The sequence below is a fragment of the Camelina sativa genome, chromosome 15, assembly GCF_000633955.1.
Source record: "Camelina sativa cultivar DH55 chromosome 15, Cs, whole genome shotgun sequence".
Taxonomy (NCBI): Eukaryota; Viridiplantae; Streptophyta; class Magnoliopsida; order Brassicales; family Brassicaceae; genus Camelina; species Camelina sativa.
In genome coordinates, this window is record NC_025699.1 from 18398730 (window position 1) to 18418878 (window position 20149).

The following is a 20149-nucleotide window of genomic DNA, read 5'->3' on the forward strand; positions in this document are numbered from 1 at the left end:
TCCTTTACAGGCTAAGAAACCTTATTCCCCCTCGTTTGCTTGGCGGAGCATCTTCTCAACTAAGGGTTTGGTCGAACATGGTTCTCGATGGGCGATTGGTTCGGGTTGTAATGTCTCAGTGTGGCGGGATCCATGGATTCCAGATATTCAACCAAGATCAGCAAATGGTCGAGGTCGGCAGTTACTTCCCAGTCTAATGGTCAACCATTTGATTAATCCATACACGAAGGAATGGCATATGCCAATTCTAGAGGAGTTTTTTGATCCGGTAGATATTCAAATCATTTTATCTATGGAGGTTAGTAAATCTTTTAAACCGGATAAACTGATCTGGCATTTTACTAAATCTGGGAAATATTCGGTAAAATCTGGCTACCGTCTCGCCCGTGATTTAATAAATGAGGTAGAGATTGGGCCGACGTGCACATCTCTTAGGGCTCAGGTTTGGAAACTTCAGGTTCCCCCAAAGATTCAGCATTTTTTCTGGCAGATTGCTTCCGGCACTCTTCCCGTGTTGGAGCGTTTGGCTCATCGGGGTGTCCGGTGTGATCCTCTATGTACGCGTTGTGGCTTGGCAGTGGAGACTATCAATCATGCTCTTTTTGAATGTTCCCGTTTGCGGCGGATTTGGGATTTATCCCCGGTAGATTTATGCACTGATGGATTTCCCTTTGCTTCTATTTATTCAAATCTTGATTTTCTTTTTTGGAGGGCGTCGTCCCAGTCGGCTGTCCCGGATATTGGTTTTCACCTACCATGGATTTTCTGGTCTATTTGGAAAGATAGGAATAAAAAAGTCTATCAGGGTTTCGAGGCAGAACCATGTGATGTTCTGACCCAGGCGACTTCTGATAAGTTGTTATGGGAGGAAGTAAGATCCTCTCTTTCAACCTCGACTGAGCCTCTTACCTTGGAGGATCAGACCCCCGCTCCCCGGTGTCAGATTGATGGATCTTGGAAGGCATCAGATCCCTTGGAAGGCTTAGGCTGGTGGTTTTGCAATAGTGAGGATGTAACGCAGTTATTGGGAGCACGGAGTCAGCGTCGTGGCCCTTCACCTCTTCATTCGGAGCTTCATGCTTTGATTTGGGCGATGGCTTCCATTTTAGCCTCAGGCGTTAACTGTCAGTATTTCGAGACGGATTGTGCTGAACTAGTGGCGATGGTGCAGTCTCCCGATGATTGGCCCGCTTTCTCCACCCTGCTAGATGAGTTTAGTCTACTTCGTTCCTCCTTCCCATCCTTCATGCTTTCGAGGATATCGCGCAGTTCTAACGTGCGGGCTGATTGTCTTGCTCGCTCTTCGAGATTGTTACTTACAGCTTCTTCTTTTGTAAACACTTTTCCTCTAGTTTGGGCGACTNAAAAAAAAAAAAAAAAAAAAAAAAAAAAAAAAAAAAAAAAAAAAAAAAAAAAAAAAAAAAAAAAAAAAGAAGATACTATTCAGACGAAAGAAAAAAAAAATAAAAAAAAGATCCCACTGAATTGAATTGGGATTTTGAAAAATCCTGTCTTTTAGCCAGTAGCGAAAGTTGATAAAATTGAATATGCATGGTGCGTGGACATTACAATGAAACTTCCAATCAACATACTTAGAGCATGATTAGTGGGGAGTACTCACAAAGTTACTCCCCTATTTGGGCCCCAAAATAATATTAAACAACCCAAAAATGGGTCCAATATCGAAGAATCGATATCCTGGGAAGGAGTTTGAGCAACACTTGAAGAACGCTACGTGGCGACTTGTGAATGGGTGTTTGTTAAATATAAAAGCGTTTTTTTATTTTTTACTCATTTTCTTTTCTTTTCTTCCCCAAAATCTCTCTCTCTTCTCTCTCGAGAACTCCGGCGAAAAAAATGGCGATTCATATGTAATCGGGAAAAGAAGAAAGAGAGAAGAATCGAGTTATCAATTGGATTAAGCAGTCTGCCCAAGTGATCTTCTTCATTCTTAAGGGTTTCGTTCCTATCCTTCTAGGGTTTGTTCTCTCTCTCTCAATCCAATTGTATCGCTCTGTTATTCTTTTTCTTAACGCGTCGCGTCTCTGATTTTTTTGTTTTGTTTCTTCGTCGTCTCTTGTTGCAGGTTTTTTAAAGCCAGTTTAATCTGAGTGTCGCTCACCCGGCCTCTGGGTGAGTTCCTCTTCTAGGATTTGGCTTTGATCTTTCGGTGATTGATTTATCGTGTTGCTTCCGTATTTTGTAAAATATGTTTACTATTCCGTATTTTGTAAAATATGTTTAAGTTTGTAAAATATTGTTTTCTATTTTATGTAATATAAAAAATTTAAATAATTGTTTTATCATTTTAGATAATTAAAGTTTGATAATTAATAAATCAAAATTAAAAATTTATTATTTAAATGTTTGAGTAACCTCTTTGGAGTTCTCTAGTAATAGGATAATTTTGCTTAGGTTCTCTTAGAGTTACTTAACTTAATTTATGATTATTTATATAATTAATTAATGTAAGAGTAACCATGGTGGGTTACTCCACTAATGATGGTCTTAAGTTGTCTAGATCTTATATAAAGAAAATGAAAAAGATATATATAATTAAATACTGAGTGAAAAGAAATATATAGAAAATATCATTTAAGAATAGAAAAGTTGTAATACACGCTAACATAGAAATTAAGTAAAACAAAAATTCTACTAAAAGAAAGTGCCACACTTGTCGTCCACATGCGTAAAGCTAGGCTGCCTATTTGTTTACTTGCAAGTTGCAACTATGAATTAATTAATAATTGGAAAATTTGATTAAACTATACGTATCCCAAAGTCTACTCTTTGAGTCGTCCTCTTGGCTGATACGTTCAGATTCTGATTATAAAACCCTTGTTGAGTTCGATCCTTTCATTACCAAAGATAACTCAGTTTACTTCAAGGTATGTCTCTTCTTACACGTATTTAACTATAAGGACTTTTAAGCTTTTGTGGAACGTATATTGATTGGATTCTCGTCATTGTAACATATTTTTTTTTTTATGCAGCATGGACGGCGAAGCTCAAGAGACCCATTTACTTCAAGGGATTCCAGACAATTATGGAGGTGTTAAGGTGGACTTGACGGAGCCAATGACTGTTGAAGATTTTGTCCCAAAACTGAGCGCTTCACTTGTGGCATGGAGAAGTCAGGTATTTCATTACGAGACCACTTCAGATTTGAGCCGCCTTAGATTGTTTCTTTTTCTATCTATAAGGAGACTCTTTAGGATAAAAATTATAGTCTACTACTGTCAATGAGTTGAGATATGGATATTTTCAGGGGAAGAAGGGAATATGGATGAAACTGGCTGATGGGCTTGACAATCTGATTGCACCAGCGAAAGCGGTAATTAAGTAGTTATGTTGTAAACTATATGTGTTTTTTATTAATTGATTCTTCTTGTTCAATTTTGGTGATTGCATTTTTGTTGTTTGTTTTTTTTTTTTTTCGTGTCAGGAAGGGTTTGTATGCCACCATGCCGAGAGAGAATACACAATGCTTACATCTTGGATCTCTGAGCTACCTAACACTCTTCCTGCCAATGCGTCCCGTCGTATTGGAGTCGGTGCTTTTGTCCTAAACAAGAATACGAGAGAGGTAACAACTTATTAGCGTCTACTTTTCTTGGTCCATTTCTTTGAATCCTAATGGCTCGATAAAAGACTCAAATCAGTAAAAAGATGTAAGCATTTTCTTTTCTAATGTAGCCAGTGATTGGACTAGAGAGGCCGTTAATTTCTTCTATAATGTATAGGTCTTCTTTTTTTCCTTCCGTTTCCGTACCATGATGTTTATTTATTTCCGACTAGTATTTCGATCTCTGGCACGATTACAACAAACTTGAACCAGATATTTCCATGTGAAGGTGCTCGTGGTCCAGGAGATTGATGGTCATTTCAAAGGTACAGGCGTGTGGAAACTACCTACCGGTGTTATTAACGAGGTGCGCTTATGGGATTCTCGCACATTGTTTTTAGTTTAGTCTGATCTTATACCTAAAGGAATATGTACTATATAGTACAAGAAGCTAGAGTTTAAAGCTTTAGAGAATTGACAAAAACAGCCTAAACAATCTCGGTTTTTTTTCTTTTTGCTTATGATTTTATACTTCCCTATGATATCACAGGGTGAGAATATTTGGGAAGGAGCACTTAGGGAAGTCGAAGAAGAAACTGGTGTACGTGTCTAGCTTCAAATCCCTAATAACATCTATTGTTTTTTGGTTTTATGTCGATGTACTGGAATCTGAATTCGTGTTTTCTATTGGTCTTTTACTTCAGATTAAGACAAAATTTGTAGAAGTCTTGGCTTTCAGGTAACAAGTTACAATATCTTCAAACCATCTTCCCTGATCGGTTTAATTAATCTTGACTTCATTTTATTGTCCTCTCGCAGGGAAAGCCACCAAGCATTCTTGGAAAGAAAAACGGATCTATTTTTCTTATGTGAGTTAGAACCAATTACTTTTGAAATTAAGATACAAGACTCTGAAATCTTGGCTGCTAAGGTAAAACATCTTATATATATATTATAATGAAGCTGAACCAAGATGATTTTAGTTATTGAAGATGTTTTTGATCTCTTGTTGTGGGGTTTTCGCAGTGGATGCCGATTGAGGAATATGTAAACCAACCCTGGAACCAGAAGAAAGAGATGTTTAGGTTTATGGCTAACATCTGCTTGAAGAGATCGCAGGAGATGGAATACATGGGTTTCTCCACTGTCCGCACAATGGGTAGGGAGAACTATCTTTACTGCAACTCTGATCATGCCAACCTCCTCAACGCAACGCGTGGCCTAGCCTCCATCTCTACTCCCACCCCTCGTTGAAACCCTCTTCAGAAACATGTTTATGCTTCTTTGTGTTCATGTCTATTGTTCAATAAAAGCATCAGTCTAGTGTGTACAAAGACTGGAAACTTCTTTATATAATCCATCCACCATTCGCTCATTGCAATACAAACTTCATTTATCTGTGACTTTTGTCACATCGCTGACGTTGAGTGATTCACTCTATATCAATTCACTAGGCGAGGTGGAAAAAAAAAAGCTCAATTAAAATTAGTTTAAACGTTTTATCAAGCACCTTTGTGGGGTATTCAAAATAGAATTTTTGAGGATTTTGGATATTTAGAAGATTTATAGTGAGTTTTTAAGATATTTGGTGGATTTATTATTATTTTCTATTTTTGAAAAGAAGAAATAGTTTGTGATTTGATGAGATTTGATAAGATTTGGTGAGACTTAAGTGGGTTTCAAAGAGATTCTCAAGTCCAGAAACGAGATGTGTTCATATAGCATAACACAAGAGCCATACAAAAGAAACAAAAATAATGTAACCCAACCATTAACTACGTACAAACTTGATGATACTTCCATCTAAAATGTAGTATCGCAGCCAGGTCCACCATGTATCACGTAAATTATTGAACTACTAACAAAAATTAAATCAAACTTAATTTCTCCGTTTTCAAAAAAAAAAACAAAAGATAGTAGATTTGATATGTATCACAAAGGCATATATCATAAACCAAATTAAACTACCAACATATATATAACACAAAACAGAGAGCACAATGAAGTGCAAAAAAAAATCAAATATTAATTTACACTCGCGAGTTATTCATGTGATACAACGAAATCCCGCATGGGGAAAAAAAGAGGTATAGAAAGCATTGAAGTCATTAAATGTATATAGATCAAGCTTTGATCTCAAACCTTGAATACTTAATGGATCCAATGGAGATATCGATTTCAATGAGGTTATCTTCTTCCATGAAATCGTTGAATAGATCAAAAAGCCTGAAATCTTGGACTTTGTTGTTTTGGAGATATAGATGATTCTTATTACTGGTGTAGTGGTGACCAACGTAATGACCACTCGGTAAAGACAGCTCTATGAGGCTCTCATCATCGGGGATTGCGTTGTCTTCATCCTCACCATTGGTGGTTTCGAGATTTTCCTCCGATTTTGGTGTTATATCTTCAGTGACAACATAGTCTCGATCTTGATGTTGTTCTTGACTATGTTTTGATGATTGGAATGGGGGAGGAGGAAGTGAGACTGGGAAGAAGAAAGAGGAGAAGAACAAAGCAGCACAAGTAAGGATGAGATGCAAGAAACGAAGTCCAAGGATGTGAAGAAGCGGAGGGGCGAGGAGAGAGAGCCATGAAAAAGGTCTCTTTAACAAAATTGAAGCCAAACTCATTAAGCAGTACTCTTCTCTTTTCTTCTCAAGATTCATTCCCAAGTACTCTCAAATAATATTAGATAGACGAAACCCTAAAAAAGAAAGAAAAAAAACCCTATAATTGGGTTGATGTTAGAACTTAAGTACGTACTAGGCTTTGGATTCTTAATCAGAAAAGGCTCTGTATCTATATTTAGGAATAACATCAAAATGGAAAGGCTATTAATAGTAATACCGCCCGGCTATTAGTAGTAAAACCGCTCTAGGTAAATGCAGGATTGATTATATTAATGCAAACACAAAACCAGAAACCAGTCCATTGTTTGTTTTGCTTCGAGATTTGAGGAGCAACAGCTCCAACCTGCACTCACTACTCCCGATTCTTCAGTATTTCGGAGTTACCGACTAATTATATAATTTCAAATAGTTTTACTCTCATGTTGTACTACTATGCATAGTTTCTAACTAAATAAATAAAATGCATCTAACTTGTGAACTTTTAAAATAAAATTTGTCATGATCAGGATAATCAAATGATCAATCCACATTCAAACTTTTGTTATATAAACCTTAGAGTGCTAATTGTTCCTCATAAATAACTTTTTGACAATTTATCTTTCATTGTAGTACTCTTAAATGTATATAGACTTTAAATTGCCCATTAATTTACTTATCAAACTTAGTAGATGTGTGTAATATATCCAACAAATAAAAAACCAGAATAATTTGAGCATCTGAAATTGATTCTCTTGGAGAATTCAAAGGCCAAAAAGCCTTGAGCTTTGAACTTGTGTACATTGTCCAAGGCATAGAGAGTTGGTAAGCCATGTGCCACCATCTGGCGTCATCTCACTTACTTCTAAACTATAAACTTTTGAGATATAGTAAAACCAAAGATAATGCGTCCACAATATAATCCTTATTAATATTTGTTTGTTTACTTCTTAACATTTAAGTGTGTTGAAATTATTCGCTACTTTGTTTTCATTCGTTAATTTATTTGGTTAAAATTTTGGAATTATGTAATGTAATCTCTTATAGAGGATTAATAATCTCTTAAACAGTCGCCGATTCTTGAAGAGTTGATATCTAACTTTGGTAAATTTTCTTGAATTACTTTGAAACTCACAAAATAGCAAATTGGGCTCAAGATCACAAATAATTTATCACATTGATGTTTTAGGATGTACTGTTCATAACAACGGATGATTAGTTATGGTCGTCAACCAATGGAGCTAGCGAGTCTCGTGTACAATGTAGAGTTAAGTTTGCCCCAATGGTCGGAACTAGCGTTGTTCTGCAGAAAAAAAACCTCGAAGTCGCTATTTTCGTAATTTATCTTCTATCTTCAAATATACAGGTCAATTTTGTAAAATCAGAAATAGTACGTTATAACCCGTTATTATTATCCGGTAAATTTGTAAACTGTAGTATATATCAAATCGAAGCCTTCACAAGGAAGAATCCAAATCTATTTAAATTAATGAACATCTGAAGTATGGGCTTGTAAAAACATTTAGAATGTACAGTAAAACCTCTATAAATTAATAATATCAGGACTATAATATTTTATTAATATATAGAGGTTTTAATTTACCTTAATAAATAGATTTTTTATATTTTTCGTAGTTTTAAAAATTTCAAAAAAAAGATACTTTTGTTATCATTCACATTTTTATAGATATTTTTTAATTTATTGTGACACTCCGATTTCAGAGACTTGCGGAGAGGTTTAAAAAAATTGATTTGGCCACCTATATCACCAAAGTGCACTTATTTTTTCAGTCAATGCTCCTGAGAGAACTCCAAATTTAAGCGTGCTTTAGTTGGAGTTTGTATTTAGAGTTTGTATATAAAGTTCATAGAACTAAAAATATGATATAGAATAGTAAGACTGACTAAATTTTTGTAAACTTCTTCTATAGCTAGTAAAAAACATCATCTCTTTGTAGTAGTAATATAATAATAGTATTGAATATGCATTGACATTAAAATAAAACTTCCGATAAACTTACTCAAGTCATCTAGATTTAAAGAAAATATGACACAAAATAAAATATATTAAGTAAGAAAAAAAATTAAAACAGAAAAGTGGTAATAAACGCATAAATAAAAAAGAAGATATAATCTTGTTTCACTAAAGAAAAAAAAAACAGAATATGTTTACCAAAAAAAAAGAGAGAAAAAAAAACTAAAAAAAAATCTTATTATATAAAGTTTGATGTCAAAATTACTCATTAACAAGATCGTGACATGTGTCAATTGTATCATTCAGATATTAACACATGTCAATTTTAAATTTATTAAAATTAAAAAAATCAAAATGTAAAAATCAAAACCTACCATAAAAATAAAATAGAGAAAATAAAACCTAATTTTATTTAAAATATTTAAACAGTTTTAAAATTCAGAAAAAATTATTATAAGGAAAATATATGTATATATATCATAGAATTCGAAATTATAATATTGTTTACTTATTTTAATTTTAAGTTGCTAATTGTATAAGAAAAAATATTAATTTTTATATAAGAATAAAAATGATTGTGAAAATTATACAATTAATTAATGTTTCTAAGAAAATGTAAATACTCACCTTTACACAAAGAAAAATATTGTTGGAAAAAAACATAAAAAAAAATAGATTGTCTCATATTTCTTTCGCTAATCAAATAATTTATTCAAAAAGACTGCTATTGTAATATATAAGATAGGAGTATATAAGATTAACATATGCGTTTTTGTAACTACACAAATGTTAAAGTAAAGAGACATGTAATATATTCTTTAATGTGTTCATAAAGACTAAATAGTATATTTTAACAGTAAAATATATTTGTGTGTACAAGTACACTTTTAGTGGTGATGTAGAAAGTAGATTTGTAAATGGATATACATTAGTATATTATAGCAAAAAAAAACAACTATTTTCTCTAATTAAAGTTTATCTTTTTACTTTTATATATTGTTTTTACTTACGAAAAGAACTAGATATATATTCTTTGTTAAATTTAATTTTATTTTAATAACTTTGAACTCATCTACATCTATGTTCTTTAACTAAAAGTGTATCTATTTACTGGTTTTTTTTTCAATCAAACAATTAAAAGGAAATTTCTCGGTTAGCTACCCAAACCGGAGGGAAAGGATTTACAAAAGAAACATCAGAGATAAGAGAACACGAAGCACGGACAAGACAATCTGTCTTCGTATTTGACGCACGCGGAATCCAAGAGATGGAGAATAGTGGGAAAGCCTCCAGCGAGTTAAACTCATCGAGCAAGTTGGAGAAGGACGGCCAATATTCAGAAGACTGCACCATAGTGAGTAACTCACAATCAGTCTCAAAACGTTGACAAACGATCCCTTCAACACGTATCCGCTCAATGGCCCACAACAACGTTTTTAACTCTGAATGTAGGGGGAGGGGCTCTGTTTTAGACACTTGGCCCCCAACAACAAGGTTCACTCCTCACCAACACAACACCACCAACCCAACACCACCAACCCAATCATGAATGCACATTTGTTGCTTTCCAAGAACCATCAATGTGACAACGAGGTGAAGAAACCTGGACATCTGAATACGAAGATGGAGCTGACATGACTGCCATAAAAGAGAGCACCTATTCCCAGGCTAAATTATCGCCTAAAGTCTGAGTAATTATATCATTCGCCTCTATTTTTTAACCTTGATATTTTTTTATGGCCTTCCAGATTGCCCATAAAATCCATGGTAATTGAAGAAGTTGATCAGGATCACCCTGTTGAGAGGCATCCCTCCAGAAAATAAAATCCAAATTCGAGTACATCGACTCATATGGTAAACCCCCTGATAAGACCGGAATCAGAGATAAATCCCAAACTTCACACGAACGAGTACATTCAAAATAAAAACGTGATTAATAGTTTCAACCGTAGAGTCGCATCTTTTACATCAAATATCACATTGGACACCTCGGTGTATCTATTTACTTATTAAAAATATTTATTTTATATTCTTTGATAAATTTAATTTTATTAAAAAATTATAAACCCGCACATCGGGTGGGTCCTAATCTAGTATAGTATATATAATAAAAATTCCTACAAAAAAGGTGCCACTTGTCGGCTAGATATAGACATATAGCTAGGCTACATATTGTTTGCAATATAGGCTACAAAAAACCTTGAAACCATGAATCAATATTTTGATTAACTATACTTATCCAACTAATCTCTTTGATTAACCAAAGCTTTAATAAATGGTCTCGAAAGGAATGTTGTTCACGTTACACGGGTATGACTTTTTTTTTTTTTGGACAAATTAGATATATAAACACTTTTTATATATGCATGTCAAAGTGTTTAAATTCACCTAGCTCCATCAAACCAAAAAATATTATTATCAAACTTAACTGACCATAGAGATGAACTGAGCTAGGTGATCTTAGTTTGGTCAAAGCGTTACTGTCACATCTCGGTTTCAGGGATATGCGGAGAATGTAAAAAATTTGACCATTTATATCATCAAAGTGTGTTTATTTTTTCGGTCAACGGTTCTGAGAAAACTACAAAATTAAGCGTGTATATGCTGGAGTAGTTTCAAGATGAGAGACCTTCTAGAAAGTGATTGTAGAAACGATGCGAGTGATGACAAACAAATGAAAAAATCATATGATGATTTGTATAGACGGTAAACAAATTTTTAAAACCTCCCAGATGATTAAACCGATCGTCAGAAATGGGTGGGGTAGACTCACTGAGAGAGATAGTGGTCAAGACGTTACACAGAGTCTCTTTTGCGGCGTATCCTCTGCATGATAGAGAGTTCTAGGGATGTAAGTAAATTCAATTACATCAAAACTAAGGCGTGGAGCAAGGCCGATGATTCTGCCATGCAGAGCCGTGCCTATGTTAGAGAAATAGAAACCTTCGCCTACAGCCCGTTTCAAAAAAACTAAATCATTCAAGGTTCAATCCCATAATGTTTCTATATTTTCATTTCTTATGTTTGAAATAAAAGAAGTATTATAATAAAAATCAGGATGCTTCAGGGTGCTTGATGTCATAACATTCATATTTGTGGATGTGATTTTTTCTTTCTTCTAAAATAGAAGGAATTTAGCCAGAAAATCAAATTTATCCCCATAACTTATAGAAATTTGGATTTTCTTACCACTGAAAACGTCTATGAGTGGCTAAATTATTTTTTTTCTTTACATATACATATATTTTGTTATTTTCTAATCATATACTGCCTCCGGCCACTAAATACCTAGGCACGGCTCTGCTGCCATGAACGGGGATAAGATGTTTAAAGCTATAACTGATCCTTGATGAGATTGGGTGACTGATTTTTCGAAGATCAAATCGAACACTGCGAAACAATATTTCCTCATTGGTGGTGCATGTGATTTGGGCTGATGGTATGGGCAGACAAAGATTTCATTTAACAAAAAAGAATTCGTTTGCCGATTTTGAAGACAAAAAAGATAAACATTACTTGACTAGTTAAATATCAAAATAAAAAGGTTTTGTTCAAAAGAACCCTCTAACGAATATTTTTCTTGCAACTTTACTTTCCAACAAAAATAAATGTATGTCAATGCTCTAAACTCAAAATAATAAGAATAATATAATGATATTATTTATGGTAATTTTATAAAAATAATAAAGTATGCGGTTGCTAAGTATGACAACACTACTAAAATAATTTTTTTTTTTTTGAATGAATGTGAAATTATATTAAAAAAAAAAATCTTTGTACAAACAAGTTGCGTCCTTAAAACATAAAATTGCTCTGAAAGGTGTTAAAAAAGTGGCAAACTAAGTTCGCGAGTGGAACCAGAGTAGCAAACCATCCTGCAACTTGCCCGGACAGTGCCGCTGGATAGAAGAGACGTTGTTCCTGACAAGACGATCGAGAAGGTGGATGAGTTGAGCCTCAGGGCGCGGTGGCTCACCATGACGACGTTTATTACGTTCACACCAAACAGTATGTACAGTGGCCTGGAAAACAAGCCGAAGAAGAAACCGCGGAGTCTGTTCTAAAGTGGAACCAGAAAGCAGAGAGAGGATCTGTTGGAACCGGTTCGTATAGCGCTGACTCAAGAGAGGACGAGTTAACTCTGACCAGATCCGAGAGGTGTACACACAGCCAAAAAAAAGATGCTCCAGTGTCTCCACTGGTTCTTGACAAAACCCGCAAGATGGGTCCACAGCTCTGTTCCACGCCATCATACGGGCTCCCGTCGTGAGACGATTCCATACAGCAAGCCAAAGCAGAAAGGAGAATTTTGGGATGGAGCCGGAGAACCAAATAGCTTTCGACCATTGAACATGTGGATGCGTTTGGCGAATCTGCAACCAGATATCCGAGGAGGAAAAATTTGGCCTGAAATCACCATTTGAGTGGCGCCAAAGAGCGATGTCGAAATCTGCAGAGGGCTCCCTTCCACGGAGTTTGTCTAACTCAGCTTCAACCTGATTTAAAAAAGCAACTCGATGACGACGTCTGCGATGAGTAGACAGGACATCTGAGACAGAAGCTGACGAAGGGATACCAAGAGCAATAAAACCACTGTTACCAAGAACATCATGTAGCCGTCCTAACTCACACCAGTGATCAAACCAAAAAGAAGTTTGCAGTCCATTTCTGATGTCTACTGAAGAGTAAACCTTGGCCTGAGTTCTATATTTCAGCAACTTCCGCCACATCCAGCTACCATGGGTCATAGTATCACTGACTGACCAGAAAGAAGCAGACCGGAGGAGTTCCCGTTGAATCCAGTTAACCCATAAGGAACCATGCCCAGAGACAAGCCGCCAGATGAGCTTAAAACAGCTGACCTTGTTAGCTTTGACAAGGGATCTCAATCCAAGTCCTCCCTCAGATTTTGGTAGACATACATCTTTCCAAACTACTTTTGTTTTCCTAACGTTTAGCTCTGGCCCCGACCATAGAAAAGCTAAGCAAATCCTCTCAATTTCCCTAACACAAGCCGACGGCAACCGGAAAGCCGAAATCCAAAAGTTGGTAAGGCTTGAAATGACAGAGCTCAACAATTGCAACAGTCCTGCAAAAGAGAGGAACCGGCTTTGCCAAGAGCTGATTCTGTATCGTATCTTCTCAATCAGAGGGAGACAATCATCAAGAGACATGCGCTTTGTTAGTAGCGGCAATCGCAAGTAGCGCACTGGAAGTGAGCCACTCGTGAAAGGGAACCGTGAGAGGACCTCATGACGAGAGTGAGCAGAGACTCCTGCCAAAAAAGAGTTGATTTTTCCAAACTGATACTCAGACCTGAGTAAGTTTCAAAGACCTTAAAAACCTCTAGGATCCCCTCAAGGGAAGATGCCTCTCCATCAGAAAAAACCATTATGTCATCAGCAAAACAAAGATGAGTTAACCCCAGACTCCTACAACGAGGGTGGTAACCAAACCTGCGGTCAAGAGCAGCCTTGTCAAGCATTGCTGAAAGAACATTCATGCAAGTCACAAACAGGTAAGGAGAGAGAGAGCACCCCTGCCTCAAACCTCGCTCACTCCGAAAATAACCCGCTAGCTCACCATTAATCTGGACAGAAAAGGAAGCTGTTGAGACACACAAGCGAATCCAGTGAATGAACCGCTCAGGAAGATCCATGGCAGTAAGAATATTAAACAGAAAAGGCCACTGGACCGAGTCAAAAGCTTTCGATATGTCAATCTTCATGGCACAACGTGAAGAAATATCCTCCTTATGGTAATCCTTAACCAACTCTGTGGCCAACAAAAGGTTCTCCATCAACAAACGATCCTTAATAAAAGCTGACTGATTTGGAGCAATGAAACCAGGGAGAATGGATTTGAGATGACGAGCTAGGATTTTGGAGATGAGTTTGTAAATAACATTACAGCAAGAGATAGGTCTGTAGTCCTTCATTTCACGTGCATCTTCTTTTTTTGGTATAAGAGCAAGGATCGTTGCATTAACTCCGGTTGGTAGAAACCCAAACTTAAAAAAAGATTGAATCGCATTGGTAAGATCAGCACCAACAACAGCCCAGCCACTCTTAAAAAACTCCACGGTGAAACCATCTGTCCAGGAGATTTATTCAATGGCATGGAGAAGAGGACTTGCTTCACCTCTGCTGCAGAGACCTCCGTAAGAAACATATCTTGATCAACCTGAGTACAGCGAAATGGCAAGAGTTCGCGGAGAGCATCTACGGACATACCAGTAAAGCTTGGCGGCACATGAGTCAGGAGAGCTGAAAAAAACCGTACACCCTCTGATTTTATTTCCGCTGGGCTTGTGAGAGTACAACCATGGGGGTCTAGGACCTCATGAATCGTATTCTGAGCCAATCTTTCCCGAAGAGCATTATAGAAAGCTTTGGAATTCTTGTCGCCAACATGGAGCCAATGCAGCTTAGATCGCTGCTTAAGGAACCGTTCCTCTATTCCTGTGACTTTCTCCCAACGATCAAAAGCAAGAGACTCAGCCACAGTAGCCGCAGATGACGGAACAGAGAGCGAGGCCAACTGGTTTTGACATAAGTCCTCATAAGCATAAAATAATTTATTTTAAAGATGTTATCTTTAAAATAACAACAATTATAATAATATATGGGATAATTTTACTTTATTTGATGCAAATAATAAATATATAGTTTAATCGTGAATGCTTACTACCAGCAAATTTGTAGTCCAATCATGATTTTATTAAAAAAATTAATACTTCTAAAGAAACATTCGTATAAGTTTGGAAGTAGAATTTGTTGTTGTGACACCCTGGTTTCACAGACTTCCGAAGAGGTTTAAAAAAATTGATTTGGCCACCTATGTCACAAAAGTGCACTTATCTTTTCGGATAAGGAGTCTGAGAGAACTCCAAAGTTAAGCGTGCTTGAGCTGGAGTAGTGTCAGGATGGGTGACCTTCCGGGAAGTGATTGTCGGAACCGTGCGAGTAAGGACAAAACACAGGAAAAGATCATGTGGTGATTTGTAGGGAGGGTAACAAGTCTTTAAAACCTCCCAGACGTAGAAAAGCGGCCGTCGCATATTGATGGGCTCACGGGCTTAGTGAGAGGTTGTGAGGCCTATTAAGGAAAGTGGGCCCGTGAACTGGGATTGGACATGGAGCCACTAAAAGGTGGCGGACGGGGCGTTACAGTTGTCTCTTCGCCTTTTTATATGAGTGGAAGAAAAATAAATTGTGACAAATACACAAAAGCGAGAGGACTCGATTGCCACAAAATAGTAAAGCTTGTTTTAGGCATCTATTTTTATTTTTAAGGAGTACAATGACAGGGTCTTGTGATATTAGGCTAAAGTGATATTACATAATATCATACGTGCTATATTCACTAAATCCACAAATAGGAGTGCAAAACAGGTAGACAAAAATAAAACATACATCACAATCAAGCTTAAATTCTAGAAAGAACATCAAGATGTTGCATAGTTTTTTTTGGTGATTTATTATATATTGATTAATGTTTAACATATAAACTACATCTTTATTTATTCTTATCAATTATGTATGTCTAGTATTATAATTAAACATATATAGGATTGATATTTAAGTTACAAATGTTTTTCAGTTTTTGTGGGTCCACCCATATCTGACGGTCGGTATGCTACGTTCGAGAGGGTTTAAAGACTTGTTTACAATCCCTACAACACCATGATATTTCCTTGTTTTTTGTCCTCACTCGCACAGTTTTAACAATCACTTCTTGGAAGGTCACCCATCCTGAAACTACTCAGGCATAATCACGCTTAATTTTAGAGTTCTCTCAGGATCTTTAACCAAAAAGATAAGTGCACTTTGGTGACATAGATGACCAAATCAATTCTTTTAAACTTCACTGCATGTCCTGAAACCGAGGTGTCACAATTCACCCCCACTAATTGATCGCAACATCCTTGTTGCGCACCAAGACCGTCACTATTGTGACCCTTAGCCAAGAGTGAGTAACCAAGAAAAATTCATCGTTGGAAAAGCTTAGAAGGGACTTGGAAAGACAATTAAAGATAAAATATGAGGAACGACCAAGGATGCCGAGGAAATCTCAAGCAACAAACGTTACGAAGCCAAGGTTGAATACCATGTGCACTGAACCAAAGATGGTATGGTTCGTTAGATGTGAGATTTCCATGATCGAAAGTGCTAGAAACTCTAAGGAAGAAGAACCAACAAGTTAGAAGGAAAAGAGAATGAGGAACCAACGAGTTAGAAGGAGAAGGGAACAAGGAACCAACGAGATAAAATCAAATGGTACGCAGAATGGACGCGAAGGTTGAGTCGTACCAACCAAAGAAGAAAAGGTGTAACATCCGCAAACCAAATATTTGAGGGGGGGGGGGGGGGGAGTGTCGATCGACACCAAGGTGAGTGTCTATCAACACCATTAATTGTCGGTCCGACCGGTTTTAAATCATCGACTAGGAGTGGTTTGGTTTAAGTTGAACTCTAAAACCGGGTTATTTAAGCGGAAAGTTGACTTAGGTTGTGGCGATTAGTCTTGTTTGCCGTTTCTAGAGAGAATTAGAGAGAAGAAGAAGTTCTAGTACGTTCGTGTCATATTTAGAGTTTTGGTGTCTCCCCTTGAGGGACCCTTCCGTGGGAGTGAAGATCTGGGGCTAGAGGCTTGTTAGAAGGTTTCTTGGGTGTTGGATTTGTCGGTTTTTGGTCAGTACTTTCTGCTAAAGAGGTGAGTAAATGACCATGGCTGATCTAAGCCTGAAATTTCTTTGTTTTCTTGTTTTATGTATGTTTCTGGTTGTTTCTTGCATGGTTGTGGTTGTTTTAGGGTTCCTACAACTTTATATGGCTTTTAGGAGAGCCTTGGTCGCATTGGAGGAGGTGGAGGTGTCAGTAGACAGTGCTAGGTGTTTTTCGGTTGATGTGTGGTGTCGGTCGACACTAGGTGGACAATGTCGGTCGACACCAGGAGGGTGTCGGTCGACACCAACCCTTTCAGCAGGCGGCTAATACTTGTTTCTCCTTATTTGCTTGTGTTGTTTGTTGTTTGTGAACATTGGATTCTCAGTTGCTTGTATGTATAGCCCAGTAGATGAGAGGATTGCCTCACTGAGTGTTTATGACAATACTCATGCATCTCAATTTGTGTTTGTGGTGTAGGTAAAGAAAAAGTATGATAAATTTGTGTTTATGGTGCAGGTAAAGGCAAAGTGTGATCGTGGAATCAAGGCAATGACGAGGAGGCTCAGGTTTTTGTTCTATGCTGCTGTTAGGTTGCTCTAATGGATTGTAGGGGTCTAGAACAATTATCTAGGTTGTTGTTTCATTGTTTTATGCCTTTGCTGGTTATTGGTTATTGAATTCATTGGTTTAATGTTATTGATTATTTTCCGTTGTATGTTGATTGGGGTTAGGATGTTAGTAAGTATGGATTCACGAGTTTAATATTATATTACAAACAAAAAAAAAATAGTTCGGGTCTTTTCAAAAGAAGAAAGAAAACATTGTCCCAAGAACAAGAGAGAGGAAGAAACTGAATGAGATTAAAAAGGCTTAAGAAAAAATTAGGCCTTGACACAAAGAAAATTAACAAGGCCAAAGAAGATTTAAGGCCCGTTAAGAGGAGAGATTGGCAGCTAAACGGACGACAACGTCAAGGTTAAACGGTGTTAAAAAGAAGTGATGGTAGGGACGTGAGCTCGAGTAGGCAGAACCTAGATTCTTTAGTTTCCTAACCAACTGCCGCGTGTGCAGCAACGATCGGGCAAAAGAGAGAGAAGGGAGATTTAGCAACCAAAGCTCCTGATTTCTTGGGGGAATTTCGGATGTGTGGCCAAGTGCTTATGGAGACCTTGTGAATGAGTCTCCTGCGCCACATGGTGAAGCATGCGAAGGGCTAAAGTGACCAATGAGCGATCGAGCTCTTTGGCTATAAAAGTTAGCTAATCGATTCATTTGCTCCCTTATTCGAAATCTTACTTAAGAAAAATAAGAAAAACACTCTCCAAGCTTTGGTTGATCAATGCAAGGGATGTGCTGTTGGAGAAGCTGACGGAGCACTGGAAAAGTTGCTAAAGAACAAGAAAGACAAGCGAACCATCAGAAGTCACGAGAAGGAGAACAAACAGACTTCTCAGCTCAAAAATCTGTGAGTTGTGGTTGTTTGTTCTGTGAGATCTTGCATAAACTCTCAAGTTTATGTACACATCTATTGTGTGATTGTGTGACTTAGAATAGAAGTTACATGCTAGGTCTTTAGAACTACACTGGTTTGTATGAAGAGAATCCGGACTTGTTCTTAAAGAGTCAGACCTAAAAATGAGTATAGCAAGCACCTAGATTTATATTGCTCATGTAATTCTTGATCTCATGTTCTTGGTGAACGCTTGCATGCACGCACATAGATCTATTTGCCTTTTTGGTTTAATCATTCTTTAGGCTATCTCGATGATTTGGTTCTCAGAACTTAATTTTGTTGCAAATATTTGTTGTGAGCATTTTGGTTGCGTGTTGTCGTGTGGTAGCTGAAGAGAGATGTTTCTCTCATTTTGTGTGATTTTACTTGTACTCGTTGATTTTGTGTTTAAATCCAAAGTCATAGTATAAGTAGAATTTGACGATTCAGTTCCACTGGAGTTGAGTGTCCCGTGAACTACCCTAGTGGTACTTACAATCTGGACAAGCTCGGTGTGTAGTTTGCGACTAACCTGAGGACCGCATGACAATGTACCCAAGTGTTTGTGTCGGTAACCTTTGTGGTTTCATCACTTGTGGTGTGTGGAATGGAACAGAAGTCTGACTCGGGCCCTAGGAGAGTTGAAACGTCTAGTAGTAGCGAGTCTTTATTTATTTATGAATTGTTGATTGCTTGATGTTTATTGTTTCCATTTTGCTTCTACATTTCTTGTTGATTGCTCCATGCTCTTTGTTGAAAGGGTAGAAGATGGGACAGGTAGAAAGCATGGTAGGAGGATACCCAGCTCACTAAGTAATACTAGATTACTCATGACTCATTTTTTGTTTTGAAAGATAATTTCCGAGTATAGTCTAGACCCGGGGCAAACATAGGAAAATTTGTGTCTATTTTTGTAAGATTATGGGATATTATTTATCCTCCTACTATGCGATATTTTGGAATGATTCCATTGTCTTGGATTTATGTTTTGTTATCATAAATAACTTTAAGATTATTTTGTGCTAATAAAAGTAAATTGTTTTTTGTTATAATTCATGACAAGTGAACTGATATTGACCTTGTCCGGACCAACACAAACGGTCCAGCCGACGAACGGTTGAAAAGCTAGGTAGTCAACTCGGAACCAGGGAGATTCGCTGAGGGAAGCTGGCTGGGAAGAAGAAACCCTCCAAAACCTCGACCGGTTTGCTTCGATGAAATTTCCCATAGTGGCGATCTGTGACCACTTTTGGCTTGTCCGGCTGTAGAGTGGTTTTGAGGCTTCACAGTAACCCCCTAATGGTGTGAGTCCACATGAATCTACACTCGTCTAGATTCGGCTCTGATACCACTTGTAGCACCCCAACCGCCACCTCTTAGTGGAAACCATGTCCACTCCTAGTTCATGGAACCACCTCTCTTAGTGGACCCCATGTCTATTCCTGGTCCGTGGATCCACCCAAATCCGATGGCCAGTATGCTACATCCGAGAGGCTTTTAATGACTTGTTTACCATCCTTACAAATTATCATATGATGTTTCCTTGTGTATTATCTCCACTCGCACAGTTCCAACAATCACTTCCCGGAAAGATAAACAATCTTAACTATGGAGTTCTCTTAGGACCCTTGCCGAAAAGATAAGTGCTCCTGACATAGATGGTCAAATAAATTCTTTAAAACCACACCGCATTTCCTTGAAACCAGGGTATCATAAAAATTGTAACACCCCACTACTATTATAGTTTATTGGGTCATTTTTCTATCACGATTGACAGCCCATAAAGGCCAAATAATGATTAAACGACAAAGCATCGTGTTTTGTTTTGTTTTGGCGGGG

General features: G+C 37.2%; 2 protein-coding genes across 2 annotated transcripts; one reads left to right on the forward strand and one right to left on the reverse strand.

The window, feature by feature from the left end:
• On the forward strand, positions 2778-4986 carry LOC104747126 (nudix hydrolase 6). Its single transcript, XM_010468697.1, has 9 exons — positions 2778-2888; positions 2994-3138; positions 3269-3334; positions 3446-3586; positions 3855-3932; positions 4116-4166; positions 4270-4304; positions 4385-4496; positions 4592-4986. The coding sequence occupies exons 2-9, from the start codon at positions 2995-2997 to the stop codon at positions 4817-4819; spliced, it is 855 nt and encodes a 284-aa protein (XP_010466999.1). The 5' UTR covers positions 2778-2888; position 2994; the 3' UTR covers positions 4820-4986.
• LOC104747127 lies at positions 5607-7018 on the reverse strand. Its single transcript, XM_010468698.2, is given in 4 exon segments — positions 5607-6212; positions 6439-6541; positions 6898-6969; positions 6971-7018. Coding segments are annotated over 4 exon segments (747 nt in total). The 3' UTR covers positions 5607-5688.

What these genes read in the sequence shown, in the direction of transcription:
- LOC104747126 (XM_010468697.1), top strand. Translation starts at nt 2,995, where the DNA reads ATGGACGGCGAAGCTCAAGAGACCCATTTACTTCAAGGGATTCCAGAC. An exon ending in GTAGAAGTCTTGGCTTTCAG is followed by an intron (nt 4,305 to 4,384) that starts GTAACAAGTTAC and finishes GTCCTCTCGCAG; the next exon opens with GGAAAGCCACCAAGCATTCT. An exon ending in CTGAAATCTTGGCTGCTAAG is followed by an intron (nt 4,497 to 4,591) that starts GTAAAACATCTT and finishes GGGTTTTCGCAG; the next exon opens with TGGATGCCGATTGAGGAATA.